General features: G+C 48.9%; 1 protein-coding gene across 1 annotated transcript in view; it reads left to right on the forward strand.

Annotated features, from left to right (window-relative positions):
• Positions 1 to 222: 222 nt before the first annotated feature.
• Positions 223 to 16,938, forward strand: part of LOC144949513 (protein phosphatase 1 regulatory subunit 16A-like) — a 137,740-nt gene continuing 121,024 nt past the window's right edge. Inside the window, exons 1-2 of the mRNA XM_078879438.1 lie at positions 223 to 450; positions 13,339 to 14,601. Coding sequence (XP_078735564.1) covers positions 14,316 to 14,601 — 286 coding nt within the window. The 5' untranslated portion in view covers positions 223 to 450; positions 13,339 to 14,315. The remainder of the gene's footprint in view (positions 451 to 13,338; positions 14,602 to 16,938) is intronic.

Below are 16,938 nucleotides of genomic sequence, written 5' to 3' on the forward strand. Positions count from 1 at the left end.
CAGTGGTTGGGTGGGTGGATGAGTGGTGAGTGGGTGAGTGGGTGAGTGGTGAGTGGGTGAGTGGATGAGTGGTGAGTGGGTGAATGAGTGATGAGTGGATGGGTGAGGGGTGGGTGATTGAGTGGTGACTGGGTGGAAACTCAAAACCCAACTATGTAAATATTCACAATTCTCCACCCCATTCGAGCGTTCTTTTCCGGACATTTGAGGCAGCAGGCCAGGCCTACTCATTCCCGTGCTGAAGGCGTGGCAATGAGTGATCTCATTCTTACAACTGTTTAACGCACTTTTACACACACCGCACAGGAGAGAGAGAGTGTGTGTGTAGATGTGCTTTGTGTCTTGTGTGTGAGCTTCAAGGTGTGTCGTTGTGTGTTGGGGCGTCCCCGTTCAGCTGTTCAGTGACGGAGAACAATTTGGAAACTTGGATCTTAACCAGAAAACAATAAGGTGAGCTGCTGCTGCTGTTGTTGTTGCTGCTGCTGGTGGTGGTACAGCGCGCGCGTGTGTGTGTGAACGATACAGTACAGTATGAGCATTGCTTCGGTGCTGTTGTGAGATCGCAGACTGATGTGGTTTGTTGAGCAAGCAAAGGCTTGCCTGGCTGGCTCTGTTGAAGACTCGCCTGCCAACTGAAACTTTTTGTGTTTCGATTGAAGTTTCGGTGGTCGTGATGGCGGTGGGGAAGCGGTAGTGATGGTTGGGGAAAGGTGGTGGTTGGTGGTGAAAGAAGTGGTGGTGGTGCAGCAGTGGTGATGGTAGTGGGGAGCGGTGGCGCAGTGGTTAGCGCTACGCCGCGCTACGAACCCTGCGACCCGGGTTCGATTCCCGCTCACGACCAACACCAGTGACGATTATCTGAACCGGTCCTGGGCCTCCACTAGGTCGACTCAGCCTCAAATGAGTACCTGGTACGATGTCTAGTCAACGTCGCGACGAGGGAGACAAAGGCGGCCGGGCGTGGTTTCTGGCCACCCCACCCCCCTCGTGTGCCGTGCCGGCCTTCATAGGCGCTGCTCGCTTACAGCACTTGCCCCAACAGTCTGTCACAGGCTACACGGGGGATCTTTGTCTTTGGTGTGGGGGTAAGTGAGTGAACGAGTGAGTGGTGGCGCTTTGGTGAGCGCATTGCGCTGACGAAGCCGGCGAAGCTCCAACGCCTGAATTCGATCCCCGCTCACGGGCGAATACCCGGACCGAGGGGGAGGCGGGGGCTGCCCCTAGGTCGACTCGGCCTCAAATGAGTGACGTAACCGGGGATGTTCGCAGAGGGGAGACAAAGGCGGCCGGGCGTGGCGTAGCGTTGCCATTCGGCACTTTAAATCCGCCAGCGCTGCGTTCAATTGGCGATACGAGCAGACATTGTTTGGGACTTGCCCGCCCAGGGCACGCGTTTCGATCACGATGAAGTTGCCGGCGTTCTTGGGAAGTTACTGCGCGAGCCGTGACGTCACATCAAAATGCGCAACTTTAAATAAATATTGAATTGTTATAACAACACTAATTGTCATAACAACACTCCTACGACATCAGAGTGCAGCGCCACATTAAGAACGCACTACAATAACAATAGTTTAAAGCGATTTGAAGCGTGTTTTATTTTCAAAATAGAAATATGGTTTTGGGGGGTGGGGGGGGCAGAGCTTTGTGACGTCATATCTGAGGGGGGTGGGGGTCTGACTTTTTGTGACGCCGTGTGACGGGGGAGGGGGGTTCAAAAATCGTCCGCGTGACGTCATTTATGGACGGCCCCTTGGCGCGAGACGTTGAAGGGTTATCCATCCGTCTGTCGTGGCCGTTGTGCTGTACCGACGTTTCAGACCGGGGGGCGATCGCCAGAGTGAAGTCGGAACGACCTGTCCGCCAGGCAGGGTTGGAGTTCGCTGGGACTTGCCTCCCAACAACAATTGCATCATAATAACCTTTGGTTCTTTCGGTAAAGTCACGTAGGTATCAAATAGAATCAATCACGACGTTTCGGGCGCACACACACAAGCAAGCGTCCTTCGTCACGCTTTCCCACCTGATGACGATTGCTTGTGTTGCAATCGAAACGTCGTGATTTATTTTATTTTTCTACCCACGTGACTTTACCGAAAGAACCAAAGAGTATGGAATTCCTGCAGTCACGAAAGCTTCGAATCGAGATTGCATCGTGACACATTTAGTGCAGAAACGCCGGTGCCTCGCGAAGTCCTCCGTGGAAACGCGTCGTGTTGGTTTTGGGTTTCGGGTTGTGAGACCCGTGAGCTTCGCCACAGGCCAGAGACAGAGAGCCCGTCCCTACAGCAGAGCTGTCAACCCCTTATCAGTGCCCCGACCTCATTAAAGACCAATTTAGACCTGATTTGGTCACCCCGTGCCTCTTATAAATCTCAGCGTTCATCCTGCAAGGTCCCATCACAAGGAGAGAAACACAAATGGACAATGAATCTTGACTTGAAGCTTTCGTGACTGCAGGAATTCATATTCTTTGGGTCTTTCGGTTAAAGTCACGTAGATGGGTTCAAAGAAAATGACAAAAATAACTACGACGTTTCGGTCGCAACGCAAGCAATCGTCATCAGGAGGAAAACAAAGAGAGGAAAGCTGCTGAGGCAGACTGTTTTAAAGGTTTGAAATGTGTGTAGCCCAAGGGTCATAAACGAAGTTGGCGGGGCTATTGATGTTAATGTGAGAAATTAGCATGTTGGTGTAAGATCGGGGAGCGACCTCCACAACGAGCGCGCGGAGGTGGCTATGTTAATGTGAGAGAAATTAGCATGTTAGTGTGAGATCGCAGAACTACAGCAACCTCGTGTGCCGACTTCATGCACCAACTTTACTATACAAGTTAAAAATGTATGCTTTTAATGTTTTTTTTTTATTTTATTTAGGGCCCCTTTATAACATATGCTACAGGCCCCGCTCCTAGCTTAATCCAGCACTGGTGGTGGGGAAACGTTTTACCTACTGAGAGCCAAATATGAATGTAGGACACCATTGGGCGGACCACGCACGAGCACGCAACTTTATCGTCATCAAAATAATGACACAAAAAATAATGACGGCTCACCTTTAACTTCGACGGCGGTGATCGAGCGTGCTAAAATTAGACACGCGTTGTTGTCAGGTCAACAATATTCCTCTCGAGTACTCGATCAGATGATTCAGAACTTATTTTTGGGTTGGGCCCCGTAATGTTCTGACCAAATGTGTGCCATTTAGAACCCTCGGCCCCCTCTCGGGCCGAGCTAAACAATTTTAAGTTTCACGTTTCCAAGCGCTTAATGATGCGCCAGTTATTATTCTTTCAGCCTAAGAGCAATCCTGACAACCACCTTTAGCATACGAATGACGTTTAAGCTACAATTTCAGTATGTCAAACATCATCTGGACCCGATCTATACAAGCAAGAGTAACAATACAGAATCAGGTTGTTCCGACTTTCCCGGATTATTAACAGAAAATTACATTGGCGCATTAAACACTTGTACACGTGGAAATTAAGTCGTGAGGTTTTGTCTGGTGGTCGAGGATTCCCAATGACACAGAGCTGGTGAGATCATCACGTGGCCTGACCCAAAAACCCGTCATGAATTATAATATTGGCTGCGAAAATGCACGCGCTAGCATTACATCCTCGCTTGCAGTGACGGATAAACATCGTTTTGTGTGGCCATTTTAAGGTGGCAGGCCTCATATGGCCACAGTGAGTGATGTCTGGCCTACGCTGTTAGGGGATGGGAAAAATGACGAGAAGGTCTGTGGATAATAATAATAGCGCGAAGATTTAATAACTCCCAACTTTGGGGGCGCCATGTTGGCGAGATGTTAACTACCTCGCCTGGTGTGCAGGAGGTCGTGGGTTGGACCCCCACCCCTGACGCCTGCTGCTGTATATTTGGAGTTTGCACGTTCTCCCTGTGGTCGCGTGGATTTTTCTCCAGGTCCTCTGATTTTTTTTTCTCCACATTTAGAATCAACGTGCGTTTAGAGTACTGTATTTGGCTGCTGCTATAAATTTGCCACTTTAGTGAGCCATCAAAAGCCACTTCATTGAAGTCATCATTTGTGGTCGGATCGTCTCTAAAAAAATAGCTTTATAGGTCAGTGGGCCTTACCTGGTAAAATAAAAATTGATTAAATATTCCCCACCCAGATAATAGGGTCACGGATGAGAAAAGCTTTCCTGAATTTCTTGGCCAAGGCTCGGGCAGAGTTACTCTTCGTCACGCATAACTGCGATTCGCGCACGCTCGTGTTTTATTACCGGCTGTTGATTCGGAGAGAACCGCCGGTAACACTTGGAGGGGTTATCCCAAATTCCCTGTGGGTCCTCGCTAAATGCGTGAATGTGATCAGCCCAGTGCTACACAACAAAAGATCAAGGCTCCTGGCGGTGATAGGTTTTTACCCTTTCAACTGGTACAAAAACTGACACCTTTATACAACAAGGCATCATGTTTGCAATAACCACAACACAAGCAGTCAAAATGCAAACAAAAAGAAACAACCCTGATAATGATATGCACTGTCCTTGAAGTTGATTGGTCCACACCCGAGACAGCTTTTCTTAGAGCCTAGTCTCCATTGGTGTTGGACCAGATGACGCCAAAAGGCGCATATTTTGCCACTGGTAAAGGAGGTCTCGTAGTGTAAACTCCTGGCGGTGTTCACGCACCGCCGTGGATTTATCCGTACAACTTTGCGACTGATGTATAATGGTACCGTCAGCAGTTTGGTTCTGTTCAATCGCGACTTTCTAGAGCTTGGTGTCATCCCAAATCGATTCGAACCACCTGTGTTGTGACCCTTTTATTTCCATTGTTTCCCAAACTGCAGGTCTCATGCCCCCCACCTTAACGCTGGTTTCCAAATTTCAACTCTCCTAATGCCAGCCGAATATGGAATGCTGCCATTGTATAATTAATGGTTAGTAACAATGAGCTATCAATCCAGAGGTGGTCACTGGTTCGTTCTCTCGATGCGGCAGCTAAAACAGCGGTCAAGTTTCCTTAAATGCCCCCCCGCCTCTGTCCACCCCGCAGTATAAATGGGTACAGAGCAGTCTGTCGATCGGAAGGTGGCGCGTGGTGGGGTAAAGTGTGGGTACCCGCACCTCTTCCAAGACGTGTGACCAGTGGGATAATTTACCCTCCAGTGCTCAGGCCCCTTTCGCCGTGCATGTATATGTACATATGTTGAACTCCTTTCGCACCGTACGTAGCCAACCGTGCCAATCGGAGGTGCGGAGGTGCAGCGTCGTGCAGTGCCGCACCTTAACTTTTTGCTACCTTTACAGCGATATCTATAAATCGTATAATGTTTTTAGCCTCGGGCACACATCGTCACTTTTGAACCTCGTGCGCTGGATTGCCCTCCTCTGTGAGGAAGCGGCGGTGGCGGTCTGCTCGTGGGGGGGGGGGGTGCGGGGGTAGATGAGCGAGCGGTCCGTTTGTGGCATGCGGTCATTTCTCCGAGTCTCCCAATTCCGGCGGCCGCTCCGCTCAACTTTTCATCCGTCCGCTCCCCTCCGTCGTGGCAGCGCTTGGCGGTGGCGGTAACGGCAGCAGCAGCCGCAGCAGCAGCCGCTTCGGTGCGAACGGCTTTTCTTTTGATTGATGAATCCGCATGAGAGATTGCGCTCGTTATTTCCATTTTATCAGAGGCACTCCGAGACCTTTTCATGAATCAGATGGATTATCTGGGGGGGGGGGGGTTTTTCTCATCCAGTGTTGTTAATGCGCGTCTAAGCGATCGACGCAGCCCGCGATAATTGTATTGCCTTGATTCATTCTCTCGCCTGAAAAAGATAATCCGAAGCGAATTTGTGGCTTTGTCGTTTTTAGTTAGCGACTTGTTTTTTTTTTCAAATGGAAAGTTGCATATGGATGTGGTTTAAAAAAAAAAGCTGAAAGGTTAGTTTCAGCATTTGCTACCTCGTGCCGTTGATGGTTGTGAAGGTCCTCCACTATAAAATACAGAGGGCATTATTGCCTTCTCGTCAACGTTGGCCAGACGTCTTGGAAGACTATCCAGACTCCATCACACAAAACCTATAAATCGACCAACTGATATACTCGTTTATACTCCTGCATGGACAGAGGCAGAGAGAGGGGGGGGGGTAGGTTTAAAGAAAAAAAACCGTGCACGTTGTTTATCCTGCCATGCTGGGAGATTGGATTAAACCGGTGACTTGTACATTGCAAGTCCAGCGTGCTAAACATCACGCTGCGGCCACATCTCCTGTTGATGTTGGCGCTCCAGGCTCGATATTCGTTTGCAACCTCAAGTAAACAAAACCCTGAATTCAGAGATCCTTACAAGCAGTTGCATAAATCTTCCCGAAAAATAAACACCGCCGCTGTGACGCTGGCCCTTGGAATAACTTAATGTACGTGCGTTTACTCTAGCCCTTCCGGTGACCATGAAAAATGAGAGTTTCCCATTTTATTTCTTGAGTCACCTTAAAGTCGGGGGGCGGGGGGAATGCAATCTTGGTAAATGGCTTTCATTCTTAATTGATTGCCACGCAGACTCCATCCATTTAGTGGCGCAGCACATTGAACCAAAGCGATACAACGAGAAAGGTTCGTTGTGGTGTCTCATAACGAAACAGGAACACAAGAAGTGCCCGACTTCTTGTTTTCCTGTTGCGTTATGTTCACGCATTTGCCAGTGCATTGTTGAGCGAAAGACAAAATTGTAAGCGTTTTGTATGTCGTATATCAACCGCTTGTAAGGGCCGGTGAGAAAATTGCACCTTCCCCCCCCCCCCCATGTATTTTAAATACAATTTTGGGGTTGCGTCATATAATCCAGTCAATGCGTGTGTGTGTTCTCGTGACAATATATGCATGACTTTATTGACACCGGCCAATAAGGCCGAGGTGCGTCTTACTCTCCGTCATCTTTTTCTTTCTCTTCTTCGGAGACTGTTGTGAGATAAAGTCGGGATACCCCCCCCCCCACCTCTTCCATGATATCTGGCCAGCATTGAAACGTCGGACAAAAATAATCTCTGCGTGTGTGTTGAGGTTAAAGCTACCCTTCTATCGGAAGCCCTTCCGTCGGCAGTGGCGCCGATCAAACAATTACTGGGCTGCACATTCATTCCCCTTATTAAGCATTGTGTACTGTGCGTTGGATATCTTAAGGGATTATGGCCAGGGGAGGGAGGGGGGTGTGGGGGGTTAACTTCTCTCATTATAAATGTGGTGGACGGTTGCGCTTCGCGTTTCTCCAATTAGGGGAAAGCGTTTGCCCGGGCCGAATTATTCCGTCGTCAGCGCCGTGCGCCGCTCTGATGTTTGGCGCTTTCTATGCGTCGATTCGTGACCACGTCTATTTTGGTGCTGACACTGGACGGGGGTCCACTGAGAGTTCTAGATTTGAAGCTTTCGTGACTGCAAGGATTCATACCCTTAGTTCTTTCGGTAAAGTCACGTGACTTTACCGAAAGAACTAAGAGTATGTCCACTGAGAGCATGGAGGCTTGTTTAGATTGAGGGCCCCCTTCATCAAAGGTGTGTCCCCTCTTGCATTATCACACCCCATGACGCCTCATGTGTGCGGACCCCCCCTTAGCTCCCCTGACACCCTGCTAAGTCATCCAGAGGGGATAATAGATCCCGAGGAAATAAGTGTTGGGTCATTGATGCTGTTCTTTCCAATTACTCTACTTAAATTTTTTTATAATGGTTCGTCATCATCATCAGCCATGATCAATCCACTGCTGAATAAAGGCCTTTCAAAGATGCCAACATCTCCCGCCGATGTAATAATCCATCTGGCACCCGCATATGAGCTGATTTAGTCGCTCCATCTCCTCGATAGGCTTCTTCTCTGACGCGTTCCATTCCTTGGCTGCTGCCACTCTGTCGTTAATCTTCATCCGTGGCCATCATCCCTTGGAGCGGCGTGTCCTGACGAGCCCACTTAATTTTCAAAACACTTGAGATTGTCAGTCCACTGCTGGATGAAATCCCTCCCCCCGCCCCCCCTCCTCACTGTTGGCCGTGGAGGTTGCTTGAAAATAGTTCAGCCTGCTCGTCAGTGCAAAAAACACAAGCAGGCAAGAATGCCACCTCCATACAATCTGTCTCTACATGTAGAATGTGAAGTATTTCTTGCACAACCCATTGCCCTAAAGGCCTTGTGGGGGCGTGAAATCATTTCGGCAGCATTGATTCGGTACGGTACAAGCAAACTCTGGACTGGATCTGACGTAGTGTCTCATCAGCAGAGTCAGGCTTGCTTGAATCAATGGCGGTGAACGCCCAGATGTTTATCGGCAACGACTCTCTCCTTAAGATACTGGCCCTCGTTCAGTTCAAAAGTATCGTCAACGTGTAAATCGTTGGCGTCGTTGTGGCGAATATTAAATAACAAAGTCGACGAGCGGTTAATACGACGCCTATCGCGCAGACGCGGACTCGTGAAGGGGGAAGAATCCTCCGGACGAGATCGGATGTCTCCCGTCACCTATTTTTGTTACGGCTCATCGCCTCTTGTTAGCTGCGGGCCGGTTCATCGCCGGGGTCAAAGATTGTCGCCCAAATGATCGTCGCCGCTTCGTGCGATGACCATGAACGCTGCGAGAACACCGCCGCCTGCTCCGCTCGCAACGGACATTAAAGGTTAAAGGTCGCCCCCCACGTCATTCGCCAGAGTGGGGGCAGCTATCGTGTGACGGCGTCGGGGTACAAATTTGCTAAATAAAGTTATTTTTTACCGAATTGGGGTTACACACACAGCAGCGGCAGACCAGAGGTCGTAACCGGGTACCCGATACCCGTACCCTACCCGATACCCGGCTACCCGTACCCGGCTGGGTACGGGTACCCGTTTGCGACCCTGGTGCGGCCGGGTACGGGTACGGGTAGGCCGTGAGTCACCGGTGAGTAACCGTTTGTCACTCAATTCCCAACGTCTTGTCTCTTCTCACAATTCAAGTTCCTAGAATCAACCCACCCGCGCCTGCAACATGGCTTCATCCCAGAGGTCGCAATCAGGTACCCGATACCCGTACCCTACCCTACCCGGCCGGGCCGGGTACCCGATACCCGCACCCTACCTGTACCCGGCTGGGTACGGGTAGGGTACGGGTACGGCCGGGTACGGGCGGGTACGGGTACGGCCGGGTACGGGTACGGCCGGGTACGGGTGTGGCTGGGTACGGGTACGGCCGGGTACGGCCGGGTACGGGTACGGCCGGGTACGGGTACGGATACGAGCGGGTACGGGTGCGGGTACGGGTACGGCCGGGTACGGTTACGGGTGCGGGTACGGGTACGGCCGGGTACGAGTACGGGTGCGGGTGCGGGTACGGGTACGGGGGGTAAGGAATCAAAACCCGTTTGCGACCTCTGTGGCAGACTATTGCCCCAGGTTGCTCTTGCATCCAATTGAGACCATCCTCTCGCCCCTTGAGCTTCTCGCCTGCTTGAACTGGATCGACTAAATTCACTTAGTTGCAGTGCAGCACTAACCGCTGTGCCACCACGCCGCCCCTGTTATCTTGTGACGGATTTGTTGTTGTTGTTGTTGTTCGTATCTTGCGCAGCTGTGGCTTTGAAGGCTGAGTGCCTCATGGCCCCGGAGCTCTTGTCAGACGCGTTCAACTGCGGACAATTGCTGTTTTATGTTTTTTTTGTATTATAGTCGGCGCAGTGCAGGATTATGACTGCGTTGCAATAACGGCTGCGGATAAGCGTGCTCGGGCGGGCACGTGAGTAACAAATGGAGGAACAGAAAGACCTCGGGCGTAAACAGCTCCGGAGCAATGGAGATGCAGTTAACACTCGGGCATTGCAGCGATGCCTCGGTGTTTCGTTGGTGTACAACACTATGAATGCCCCGTGACCATATCACCCAGAATACGAGTTATTTATCGATTGCCACTCGCTTACCCCCCAGGAAAGCTCTCGCCGAGTCGCAAGACTTCTTGCCAGGGGCCGTCCTGCCAAGTTATTGCGCTACGGGGCGACAATCGCTGCGTGTTTTCCCCATTCCCGTTATACACGATTACACTTTTTAAAAAAAATTTGGACCGCGATGCCGGCACGCAATTAACCAACTCTTCCCCGAACAAAATCACGCGGTCTTTAATGGTCCAGCGTGCAGCAGATGGCGTGTGTTTATTTTATGGTTCTCAATTCAATCCGGCGGTATGAACGAGGGCGAGTTTAACACGCCACATCGTACTCGGATTGTAAATATGAAAAATAACAACAGATTTTACCCTCTCTGGCCATAAAACAGGAGGAGTTCAGATAATCATCCACCAAATAGAAACATTTTGCAAGGAATCGAGTCATACCTGTGAGCATGCCAAAAAAACATGCTCTGATAAAATATGCATTGTCGTTGAAACCGATTGGCCTACACGAAGAGAGAGCCTTCTTTAGCCAATAAGTGTCAAAGCCAATCAGGCTCAAAGACAATCAGGCTCAAAGACAATGCAGATATTATCAGAGCATATTTATTTGCATGTTCACCACAAGTATGTGGTTAATGCGGACATGATTCCTTGCAGAAGGTTTATATTTGGTTTAACACGTAGGCTTTCGCGACCAGTATTACCTCCATATATATAAAAGGCAAAGTTGTGATTATGTGTGTCTGTTCAAAATGTTTAGCGTACTTCCCGACATGCAACAAACTTGAAATATGCCATGTGGGTACTTTCCAGACTGTACACCATGCACAAATTATAAAAATACACTTTAGCGTTTTTTTTGGTGGGGGGGGGGCTCAATAATGCAGAGATTTTTTGCATGGCAAGTGAGCTGTGACGTCACATCTGTCACGTGACCCGCGCACGTGGAAGCCTAACGCATTGTAGTGTTGTGGGTAGCACGCTGCGCTTCGAACCTGGCGACCCAAGGTCGATTCCCGTTCATGGCCACCACCGGTGACGATTATTTCCAACCTCTCCTGGGCCTCCCCTAGGTCGACTCGGCCTCAAACGAGTGACTGCTGTGGTGTGTGAACATCGCCACTAGGGAGACAAAGGCGGTCGGGCGTGGTGCTGTCACCCACCCCCTCGTTAATAAATAAAGTTTTTTGGGTTAGATCGCATTATTAATAAATGTGTCGCAACCCTCCACCACCCGACACAGCTAATCAGTAAAAAATGTGTCATGTTGACAAAAGACAAATAGTTCACTACTTTAGCGCACCTGTGTGTTGAATAGTGGATCCGCAACATTTACAATTTGAGTAGTACGACGTTTCGCTGAACATTTCATCCAGCATCTTCTGGCGATTTGGCAGAATAGTGAAGCCATCCACCTGCTCCCGGTTTTAAATAGTGCAGGATGACGTCATCACTGTTGAACCCAATCAGGATTCGAGATGAGAGGCGGAGGTGGGGGTGGGGGGAGACAAAGGCGGTCGGGCGTGGTGCTGGCCACCCACCCCCTCATGTACCGTTCCGGCCTTCATAGGTGCTCGCTATCAGCACTTGCCCCAACTGTCAAGGCTATACGGGGGGTCTTTGTCTTTACATGCAATTATGTAACATATCAGTAATCAGCCACTTAGCATGTGACTCACCTGTAAGGAATTGCAATATGTGTTGTGTATTACTTAATAACACGCTTCCAGGCTGCGTTTATCGCTATCACAGCGATGAAAATTATTTGAATTCTTCTCAATTTCAATTGATTCTCTTAACTAATCTTGGCCAGTCATAATTAGTTCTGCCTAACACTTCAACGTTATCAAAATATATTTTATTTGGTGTTTGAACATCTTAACACCTGTTTTATTGGCAGGAAGGGTTAAAACCATGATACCCATTGTAAATGTGTTGGTTTACTTTCCAACACACCAGTGTGCTGAACTGGTGACTAATTCATCTTCTTGGTTCTTTCGGTAAAGTCACGTAGAAGGGAAATAATAAAATAATAAACATAAAACATAATAAAATAATGCTCACGACGTTTCGGCCACAACGCAAGCATCCGTCCTCCGGTGAAGAACAGGTCTGTCGGAAAGACAGCGTCTGAATGAGTCTTTCCGACAGACCTGTTCTTCACCTGAGGACGGCTGCTTGCGTTGTGGCCGAAACGTCGTGAGAATTATTTTATTATGTTTTATTTTCATTATTTCCCATCTACGTGACTTTACCGAAAGAACCAAGAAGATGAATCCCTGCAGTCACGAAAGCTTTAAATCGAAATGTAGTGACTAATTGGCACGTTTTGGTAACGTAACAAACCTTGCTAATCGCTTGTGTCGGGTGGTGGCGGTTTAACGACACATTTTAGATTCACGTTACCTAATCCACATTTTTTTAAATTATGGATTATTAACAAGGGTGGACTGCGGGGTTTTAATCGCACGCCCCAAAAAACAAGTGACAAATGCGCTTCCACCACTAGGCCATGTCACCGCCACAAGTGAATGAATGCCCTCATCTCGTAAGGTCTCAGCAGGGTTGATCCGAGGCAGCGCTTTCGATGGACGACAAGTGTTATAGACTGCTGGGCAGCGTGGTGGACGGCAGGGGACATTGCTTGCAAGATCAGTTATTGTACTGTACCGCGTTGACCGGTGTGGTGGAGTGTGGTCAGATAGCCCCCCCCCCCCGCGGTGACTGGTGGAGGTCCTCAATGAGCTGCGGTGACAAAGTGCCGTGCACGTGCGTGTACACGCGCGTACTCTCAACACTCTTGGAATAGGACCGCTGGCACGGTGTCAGAGTTGGTGAGCGCACGTGGCTCGCAATCCAAGCCAGCGTGGAAGAGGAGTCCAACATAGCCTCGAGTGCAGTGGTCCTTGAACTTTACTGCAGCCTTGCACGCCTTTGGGTCTCAGTCGTTAAAAAGTGTTTAATGTTAATAAAAACATCGAAACGTCGTGATTTTTATTTTACTTTTATTTTACTTTTATTAATTTAAATTTTTTACCTACGTGACTTTACCGAAAAAACCTAATAATATGAATCCTTGCAGTCACGAAAGCTTCAAATCTAGAATAAATACATCGGGGTTTTGTGATACAAAGTAGTTGTACTTGAGTGCCCGCGCTCAATTTGTGTTTTCAGTTATTTACCTTCTAAAACAATCTGGCCCGTGTCCCACACCCCCAGAAAGGGCATCTCGCCCCTCCAAGGGGTGCGTGCACCCCAGGTTAAGAACCACTGATCTAGAGGAGCTCGCTAGAGCGTCCTAAATTAGAGGGGCCTTCCACCAGCAGTGGTGTGGCCAAGCAATTGCAGAGCTGCGCCTTTGACCTTTTTTTACGCACCATCGGAATAGGTGACCTGCAGCAAACGTGATGCGGTTAATTTTTTTCTTTAGTTCGCCTCATGTCTGTGTTTAACGCCCCTGCCTCTGTTTATTGCAGATGTGATTGGAGCAGTGCCTCTGGACGAAGGGTGAAGCGTCTCCTCACGGGAGAGACAGGTGGCAATTTGAACCGTTATCTGCGAGCGCTAATCAATGCTTTCTTCGCGCCCAAATGGAAAAAAAGGATGAACGTGACGAACGACGCCGCTTTGAAAACGCAACGATAGAATAACCACAAGAAAAACAAGAAGAAAACAACCAAAGCACCCCCATGCCAATTCAATGCACACATTTAGTTAGCATTGAATGTGATTTCATCACAGCAGGGAATTGCAGGGCTGCACCTTTACATATATATAAAAAAAACGATTGCAGTCACGCGCCTTGGTGCGGTGACCCGTCGCACCGCATGGGCGGCTCATCACACCTCTGAAAGATTTTACAACGGCCCCGTTTTAAGAGCTACGCAACGTGTCGCTCACAGTCTCCAGGGATCGTTAACAATTTGCCATCCATTAAAATAAAAAAAATAGTTGTTCCGTTCAAAAGCCCATCGTGCTAGTAAATGGTTAATTGAATCGCCGCCGGCTAGCAGTGATTTTTTTCTCTCTCTCTCCTCCTCGCTATTGAATTGGATGGGCTTGGTGCAGTGGGGAGGCCGACGGGAATAGGGCACTCCAGCAGTTGAGTGCTACATTGTGGTGGGCACGTTCGCAAAGAGTGGGGGGGACAGGGTGATTATGGATGGTGGGATGTGGGCGCAGTGCCCAGCTCTGTTCGAACAATGACAGCCAAAGCAAGAATCCTGGCACAAGGACGCATACAATAATCACAGCAGCGACAACAAAAACCGCGCGACGTTAACGAACCGTACCGGCGACGGCGACGGCGACCAGCAACCGGGGGAGTGGGTGACGTAAAGAGCGACGAAAGAAGAAGAATTCGAAAAAAAAAACTCCACGGGGGGAGGCGGAGTTGAATTTCGAGGCGGGGATTTGAACGCACGAGAAAAAAAAACGCCCCTCGTATAAAGCCATGATTTCGGCAAGCGAGGTTGGGGAGGCTGCAGCTGCGATGCCACGCGGCTCGGGGCAGGAGAGAGCGCGCGCCGCACAGCGCGAGAGGGTCCACCAGGTGCGGCGCTGGATGCAGTACGACAAGGACGAGCAGAGCAAGGGCACCAAGAAAAAGTCCGGCGGCTCGGCCAAGAAGGCGAAGAAGGGCGGCAAAAAGGGCAGGGACGGAGGGCAGCAGCTCGGCCTGCGCTTCACGCCCAGCGTCACCCTCCTGGAGGCGGCCGCCCGGAACGACGTCGAGGAAGGTGAGGCTTCAATTTAACCTGCGCCCCGTTTGCTGCCGGCGTCGGCGCCACCACCCGCCGCCGCCGCTGCCGCCGGTGATTAAGAATTAATGGAGTTATGGATCGATCGCTTTGGGCATGCAGCGTGTTTTCGTGAACGCTTTCCAAAGAAGGGTTGAAGGCGGCGAATGCGTTTGCTCGTCCGTCAATGCGTCTGTCCACCTGTAGCGGAAGGGGGCCTCGGTGACTCGAGCGCTAAAGGACAATTCCATTACGAGTTAAACTTTTGTGAAAAAAATAAAGGTTGTGTTGCTATTTTGGACTCACCCTGTCGTATAAAAAAACTGCACAAATTGATCGAAGGGTTGCCAAAGACAAATCAGACAAAGAAGGACTACTGAGTAAACATGGCAACAACATTCGGCTAATGTTGGCATTTGGTTGGAACCGTTGGACCAACATTGCCAAAATGTTCCATGTCTTCTGCGTATTTTCAATTATGAAAGCGTGGTTTTTTTTTCCCGCCCTGACGGCTCTGCCGCCAGCTTCTATTCTGCTAATTAAATGTATCTGAACACTGAAAAGAGCATGTTGGGAATCATTACTTAATCCACGGCGTGTGCGCGACTTATTCTTAATCGGTTTTCAACATTTTTTACTTGCCCGATGTGCGATACTGTGAGCGGTAAAGTTTGGTGCCGTCTTTAACTTTGATCTGCAGGGTATAACCACCACTCCGAGTATGAAGGGGCATTGCTTGCGATGTTAACTCCTTATATATACACATATTCTTTTTCTCATTGGGCATTACAGTAAAACCTTAGATTGCGAGTAACTTGGTCTGCGAGTGTTTTGCAAGACGAGCAAATTTTTAAATAAATATTAATTTGATAAACGAGCGAGGTCTTGCACTACGAGTAGCGCGTATATACGCTTCGTCTGCCGAGCGTCACGTGATCACAACTGATACACGAGTGCTTTGGATTACAAACACGTTTCCGGAACGAATTATGCTCGCAATCCAAGGTTTTACTGTATTTGTTAAAGAATAATGGCAGTAATATATGTTATGGGCTCTGCACTCAGAAGCCAAAAATAGTCCAGTAGATTTCTACGTTTTTACACCAGGGAAATTCCGCAATTCCGGATGTACATTTCACACACTTGTGTGCAATCATTAGTGTAATAATGGAGTACCTGTTTACTTGGGCAGAGCGTGTCAATCATTTAGGACTATAATTTGCACCTATATCACGTTTTCCTGCTTTCTTGATGAGGGATGAAAATGCTCGTAAAGTAGCCACGTTATCGGATGTACTCGGACGCACTGGCTTTTTTTTTTGTATCCACACTTGGGATGGCAATGGGTGAAGTTCGTACCGTGCACATTGTCACAGCGTATTCTAAAACGTCTGATAATTATTCCCTCCTGTGTATCATTACGAACGTGGATTTTCTTTTTTTTTAAATCCTCTGTCTGAGGTTGCATTTTGAAGTCTGCGGCGCTGTCCCCAGCCAGTCGCTCAAATCTGCTGCGCGGGTTTTCGCCGTTCTGCCGCCCTGCGTCGCTCCGTCCGCGCGTTGTTTGGGTTGCATCGCGGGCGTGTAGCGCGCGTTGTTCGGCGCGGCGGTGTCCAACGTTTCGCTGCCACTCTCTCGGAGATTTCTTCTAGACGTGGCACAACCCTGTGAGTCACATCCAAGAGAGATATGGTCGCCAAATGCCCGAGACCTCCTTTGCCAGTACCAAAATATAATAATTCAATAATAAACTGAAACATGTAATAATAGGTTTCGGTTTTGTTGCCAGAAAAAAAGGGGAAAAACCCCTATTATAATTTTTTGGTACTGGCAAAGGAGGTCTAATGATGTAGATGGTTGGTCACCACGAGCCCTCATTACTTTGATAGTGGCATTGTCTTTGTGCTGTACACATTTTGGTGTCATCTGGTCTAGCACCAATTGAGACGAGGCTCAAAAGAAAGCTGTCTCTGGTGTGGACCATTCAGTTTCAAGGACAATGCACATATTATCATAGTGTGTTTTTTTTGCATTTTGACTGCAAGAATTGTGGTTAATGCAGACATGAATCCTTGTAAAAAGGTTTCAGTTTTGTTGCCAGAAAAAATGGGAAAAAATATTTTTCGATTTGAAGCTTTCGTGACTGCAGGGATTCATCTTCTTGGTTCTTTCGGTAAAGTCACGTAGAAGGACCTTCTACGTGACTTTACCGAAAGAACAAAGAAGAAGGGGAAAAGCCCTATTATTAAATGCTCGAGACTTCCCCCGCCGCATGGATGTTCACGCGACTGCTGTATGTGATAGTTGTCAGTTCATATGCATCTCTTCCAGCCCACC

The sequence above is a fragment of the Lampetra fluviatilis genome, chromosome 54 (assembly GCF_964198595.1).
Source record: "Lampetra fluviatilis chromosome 54, kcLamFluv1.1, whole genome shotgun sequence".
In the NCBI taxonomy this organism is placed as follows: Eukaryota; Metazoa; Chordata; class Hyperoartia; order Petromyzontiformes; family Petromyzontidae; genus Lampetra; species Lampetra fluviatilis.